Consider the following 6,282-nt stretch of genomic DNA (forward strand, 5'->3'; position numbering starts at 1 on the left):
TGAATGGTCACAACTAGTTTTGTTGACATTTTTCCTCGCCTAGCGCCCACTGTGCGCGGGATGAGCTCATTTATGTAAGATCGTCTGCTCGATTTCCCCCGAGACGTTTGAAAACTTGTGTCGAAGAAAGTAGGGTGAAGGGTGTGCAGTAGGTTCGACGAGTAAATGCGTCACATCGTTGTCGTCGTCTTCGATGCATTGACTCTTCGCCGGCTTGAGATTGTCCCTCAACCGAGTAGATGGTGTATCGATCCATCAATCATCTTCATCATTGCCATCCATTTGACATAACTCTATCTCTTTGCGCTCTACACTCACTCACACTACACATTTACACACAAACACACACGTATATAAACGCTAGGACAGCTAATGATGGTTGCACGACCCTCGTCGACGATGCTCGTTGCGTGTTGGGCGACGAATCGATACATTTGCTTCCGATTTCCCCGACTAAACGCACCATTAGCCACTTGTTACGGGTGTATTCAGTAGAAAACGATAACGATGCAAATTGCCGTTGCAGTTGTAAGAGAGAGTGCGATCAGTGGTTTGTACGTACTAGCAAGAAAATCGGACTTGGGATAATGATTTGCGACGATTGGTTTGTTTTTTTTTTTTTTTTCGTTGGAAACGTTGTCATCGATTGATTCATGACAGATTGAACAAGACGGAAAGTAAAAATGGCTGTTTTAATTTTGTACAGTTGTTGCTTTTACATTGTATGCCATAAAAATCCAATAACAGCACATCAACCTATTTCAAACATTGTTCACATTGAGCGGATTTTCATGCGACAAAAACATCACTTTTTTATAACTTCCACTCCATTCTACATTTTGTAGCACGCTTTGTTTTCTACACATCAAATAGTTTCTATTTTGTTCACATGCGATTGATCGCTTGATATAATAAAGTAATCACAGAATGGCAGAAATATGTTTTGCTTCATGGAACATGCTAGGATTAGGTCGTATTGTGCGCTAAAGAGTCAATTTAATATTCCCACACAAAAAGAGCACTTTTTCTGCGATGTTGTCAAAACAAGCTACCTGACATGGGGCTTTGAAGGTTTTTGTTTGCGAGCATTGCTATCATGTTTTGTTCCGGGAAAAGTATGATTGTTTGTTTGCTGCAGTCTGTCTGTTCATATTTTTAACTTTTTGTTGTGAAAGAGCGTTACTTTAACGTTGTGCTTTTGTTCAGTAGTTTATTTCACAAATATTTTTTTCATGCTTTCAGTCTTTTACTGAAAATGGAATTAAGCTAGTATTATGTTCAGTCATGATATTTTTACTATTTATACTACTTATTTTATTCATTTTTTTGCATATTTTTTATTAATTTGGTTAATTTATTATTTTCATTTCTTTTCATGTTACTCACAAAACTCTTACACTCAGGCCCTGCCGTCGACGTTCCCGAGATGGTACAGAGTGCCGAAATCCCTAGTTTTGTTATTTTCTGTATCGCTCTGGCCGCTCTATGCCTGCTGGCAGTGAATGCTGGTCTTGTAATTTGGTGTATTTTACGCAAACGAGCAAAAGGTAAGTGTAACAATCCACCTTCATAGGCTAACACGATCTCCTGCGAGATGAGCAATTGGAAATAAGTTCATTCATTTGGTCGCTGATTTTGTTTGGAACTGCTAACTCAATGGCTTGTTTTTTATTGTAACCTTACGCTGAAACTAAATTCAAAATCTTCTACTAACCCTATACGTCGGCTACGAGCGGCAACATTGTTAAGCAGTGTCGTGGAAAAGAACGCACCTCGTCGCACCATCAAAATCGTAGACAGCGAAGCCGTCGTGTGCCAACCATTATTCTTCTTCTTGTTCTACCATTCCTCGTACTAAACATTCGTCATTTTGTTACAGGCGAAACGCTGTCTAGTGTCTCGGAAAAGAGTGACGCTTACTCGACCGACGCTAATCGTCCTGACTACACGGTAGGTGCCTTTTAACCCTTCGAAACAAGCAAGCAGCTTCATTCAACCCACTGCCAGCTCTCATGTTCATCGCGAGGAGCTGTGTGTGTGTGTATGTTGGTGCCAAGGTCTAACGAGTTCTCTTTCTTCTACGTTTTATTTCCATCTGCCTTCTTTCCCCATCGACCATAACTCTCATCGCGCACAAACGAACAATTAACAGGATGACACTACCAGCAAATCTGCTTCGACATATCTGGTGGAGAATGGGGATATGCCACCGCCGCGCTATCAAAAGGAGGGCACGCTTCCCCCGTACCCTAACAATATCAATGGAGGTGGGTTTACAATCTCTCTTCTTCCGATTCTAGACTCTAACGAGCGTTATTATTAAAACCCCGTCTGGATGGCTCTTTGTGAGAGTGCTCGTAGTGGTGCCATTCTGAAGGAGTAAAAAATGCAACATTAATCTTTTACCGTTCAACTTTTATATATTCTGACGCTTGTAATATATAGCTTACGCACGTACCTTGCCCCATCCCCGGCACAACCCAGTGAACTATCAGCAGCGCAGCCACGACGATCAGATGATCGAGCGCAGCAGCTACGTAACAGCTCCGTCCCCTGGACCACCGTTCGACGGGTCCTACTACAACATGAACAGTGACCGCTACCTATCCTACCCTCCAATGGTATGTCTCTTTTCTGCTATCGTTTCTCAATGTCTTCCGAACCCCGATGCTTAGTATCTCTCTTGCACGCTTTCTCCCGTTTTCCAAAACCCAGCAGCAGGATTATTCGGCAATGGAAATGTCCACCCCGCCACCACCGGTAATACCAGCACTGCCTAAAAATACAGGCACGCTCACGCGCACATCCCGTCCGATGGTTCCACCGCCGGACGTTACCTACCACGCCCAGTCGGTAGTGAACGAAAGCTCCTCCTCGCCGCAGCACATGAGCAGCAGCCTGAGCAACACGGTCCTCGGTCCGTCGCAAGCGCCCGTCCCGGCACCGAAACCGCTGCAGGGCATACTGAAGGACCCGAAGCGTAACAGCAGCGCCAGCAACAGCAGCCAGCACCAGCAGCTCCAGCACGGTGCACAGCTGATTGCGGTCCAGAACCCATCGCCGGTACCGCTGGTAGGCGGTGTGCCCGGGCTGCCGCTCGTTGGCAGCACATTCCTGGGCGCGGCAGTGGCGGGCAATGGCCCGAACGGAGGCACCGGTGGGACTAGCAGCTTGGGCAACAGTTTACTGATCGGTACGTACGATCCGAGCAGTACCAACCTGAGCTCGTTCAATGCGTCGTTCGGCTTCACGGATGCGGATGGACATCTGGTGTAAAGTGTGGTGTTCGGATAGCTATTCCACAACTGCCAAATAGCGGTGCGGATGTAATTTTCTCAAGAATAAGAAGGTAAGTTGGTTTAAACATTATGTAAAGCACCTGTCCGGTCGTTTAGCTATCACATTTTAACAGACATGCTTACATGAGTCAGTATTCCGATATGAATTTTGCAATGAATAACTCATAAATTAATAACAAGCATAGAGCTTGATAAATTATATTTTCTACGCTTAATTATCAAAGGTCAAACTGATAAATTGTATTTAATTATAACACGAAGAAAAAACTAAATTTAAATATAGAATTTATTTAAATATAGAATGATTTCGATCATAATTGATCATGCATGGGTGGGTAATCAAATTTCATATTATATTTGGCCAAGAAATTCAACGATCGGACAGTGATGAATCCTTTTATCAAATCAAATACAGTTATTGTAATGTACCCTTGTTGTTTTGTTTTTTCTCTCTTCCTCACTTTCTCATTAATATCCTAATAAATAGCGTGTTTGAACGCTGTGTTGACTGTGATAAAACTTTGCTAGCATAATGTGTAATTACGGTGTCGAGGTGTCTGAAGTTGTCGTGATGAGATGAGACGAGACCGCAAGCTGTTTAGAACGCCGCTCACTATGCCACTCATGTTGTCAAGTGTTTGAAATGAGCTGCTAGTAAGCACGATTTTATCGACAAAGTTCTAGAGCAGCGTGAACTGGAGCGTACTGGACCGAACAGCCCTTGGCGCTCTATTCCCCCGTCTGTCTAGCGATCACATCTACGTTGCCCGGTTGTGAGAAAGTGTGAGAAAGTGAGACAGATAAGTAGCACATGGATATGGACAGAGCGAAGAAGGTTCTTAAAACCCAATGTAAGTACATTAATAAAAAAAAACAAATAAACATTTAAAAGAAGGTTTAAAACAAAATGCAAAACAAATCAAGAATCTCAAATGCTACAATCACTCGCGGGTTGCAGCGCTAAATATACATACATCTATAAATAATACTATATATATACTTATACATATTCAAACTTTCAAAGGTTCATATTCATATATAATGTAAATTTGACAGAAAAAAAGCAAAAATCAAGGCGAGCTTGCAAGAGCAGCTTAAGACAGTTTGCAGGAAAAGTTAAAGGGAATTAAAAAAGCTGGGTTGCCAATTGTTTGAAAATCAAAACTGTGCAGGTAAACGTGTTGTTAAAATGAAAATGATAAAACAAAAAAAACATTTCACATCAAAACGAAAGCATCTTTAACTGATTAATTTACCTTCAGATTCATCAATCAAGCTTGCGGGAAAGTAATGCTTGTGTCAAACGTGTAATCAAAACTGCAGCAAAAACACAAACGCAAAACAAGAGCTAGAACATCCAAAACGGAATAAATCAATGAAACAAGATAGTGAAACAAACATTACAATCGAAATGTAAGCAGCTACAAATAATAAAGCCAGCCAAATACATGAAACAGCGAGAGCAAAACAGAAAAAGTGACAAAAAAACGCAGTGTACAAAGGAAACATAAATCAAATTAAACAGGTTAAGGGGTTCATGGGGTGTACAAATAGGACGCAAGCAGGCAACAAACAAAGAAAACAAAACAGTAACAAAAAAGGAAGGCTCGTTTTGAGCGAGCATAAACGGAAGCGAATAAGTATGGAAATAAAAAGAGAGAGAGAAAGAGAGAGAGAGAGAAAGAGAGAGAGAGAGAGAGAGAGCTAGCTAGCGTTTAAGATGTAAGGTGCAGAAAAGGAAGAGAAAAACTCTTTAAAAACACAAACACAACATCACAGTACTGATTAAAACTTATGAAGCTAAGTCTAATTTTTAAATTAAAACAGTAAACACTACTGAGCTAGTAAAATTGCAAAACGAGAAAGAGGGAAAGAGAGGGAAAGAAAGGGGGAGAGAGAAAGAGAGAGGGAGAAAGGGGAAGAAAGAGAGAAAACAAAAACATGTAAAAAGAACGAAGTAAACACAAACGAATCTCTGATACCGAATTAAATACTCACATCGTTATAATGGCTCCCGGGACGATGGGACCAAGGTGGACAGAAAAGGAGTAAAAGCATTCAACAAGGCCTGTAAAAATATTGTCCTCTTCATCTGTCTGCACCCGTCGTTGCACACCCGGGGCCGATTCGCTAACGAATACTTATAATTTATTTCACACTCCGTATCGTTGTACAATAACTAGCTACTATAAATACGTGCTCTACGTTCGTTTTCTGTTCGTTCGTTAATAGTGAATAATTTTACCTAGTGTGTCAAAATGAAAAAGGAAAAAAAACAAAACCATTGCTGTAATTATTATCGAAACAATCGCAACACAAGCCCCCTTTTTACCGCTCTGATCTGATCTGAATGAATTCATAACCAAAGGTAAAACCAGTGTACAGCGTGTGTCTGAGCGTGTGTATGTGGGTGTGTAAGTGTGTGTGTCTGAACGTGCTGGCCAAATGGTGGCCAAATCGGACCACTCAACAGCCAAAACACACCCAACACAAATCTTCTTTATGTCTAAGGCATGTTTAGAATTATCTGTTCACGGTTACGAATGCGACGCATTGCGGCGATGGTCAGTCTGAGGGTGAGTTTAGTGGAATAGTTTTATTTTCTACTTCAGGTAGTAATGATTAAGCATTTAAAATAAGTTAATAAACTTCGAGATTTTATAATTAAACATCAGCATGATTATTAATTTGGAGCATTTGTGTCCTTGTTGTGTAAAAAGAGAAAACAATGTGCAAATATCACAATTTTATGAATGTAGCGGAATTTAACAACATCACCAGATCATTTTTCTTCAAATTCATCATTTCTACCGTATTTGTCAGTAATTTTATGATTGAGTCGTGTGACAATTGTCGTTTTGCATAAGGTAAGCTATGTATACCAACGTTTCCATTTTGCAATCAAATAATCGATAGAATTCGTGGGAAAGATTCATTTGTATCAGTATTATGTTTTGTATCAGTATTTGTTTTATGCTGAATA

At 40.7% G+C, this 6,282-nt stretch overlaps 1 protein-coding gene across 6 annotated transcripts in view; it reads left to right on the forward strand.

Moving 5' to 3' along the window:
- LOC121598693 (nephrin) overlaps nt 1–5,968 on the forward strand; it is a 76,900-nt gene extending 70,932 nt beyond the window's left edge. For 4 of the 6 annotated variants that reach the window (XM_041925906.1, XM_041925909.1, XM_041925908.1 and 1 more), the window contains exons 21-25: nt 1,880–1,950; nt 2,153–2,267; nt 2,446–2,621; nt 2,716–3,349; nt 3,787–5,968. In XM_041925906.1, the coding sequence (XP_041781840.1) occupies nt 1,880–1,950; nt 2,153–2,267; nt 2,446–2,621; nt 2,716–3,276 (923 nt within the window). In that variant the 3' untranslated portion in view covers nt 3,277–3,349; nt 3,787–5,968. Of the gene's footprint in view, nt 1–1,403; nt 1,548–1,879; nt 1,951–2,152; nt 2,268–2,445; nt 2,622–2,715; nt 3,350–3,786 lie in introns of all 6 variants that reach the window. The other 2 variants (XM_041925911.1, XM_041925910.1) reach the window with 2 other exon arrangements.
- Nucleotides 5,969–6,282: the final 314 nt, after the last annotated feature.

The sequence above is a fragment of the Anopheles merus genome, chromosome 3L, assembly GCF_017562075.2.
Source record: "Anopheles merus strain MAF chromosome 3L, AmerM5.1, whole genome shotgun sequence".
Lineage (NCBI taxonomy): Eukaryota > Metazoa > Arthropoda > Insecta > Diptera > Culicidae > Anopheles > Anopheles merus.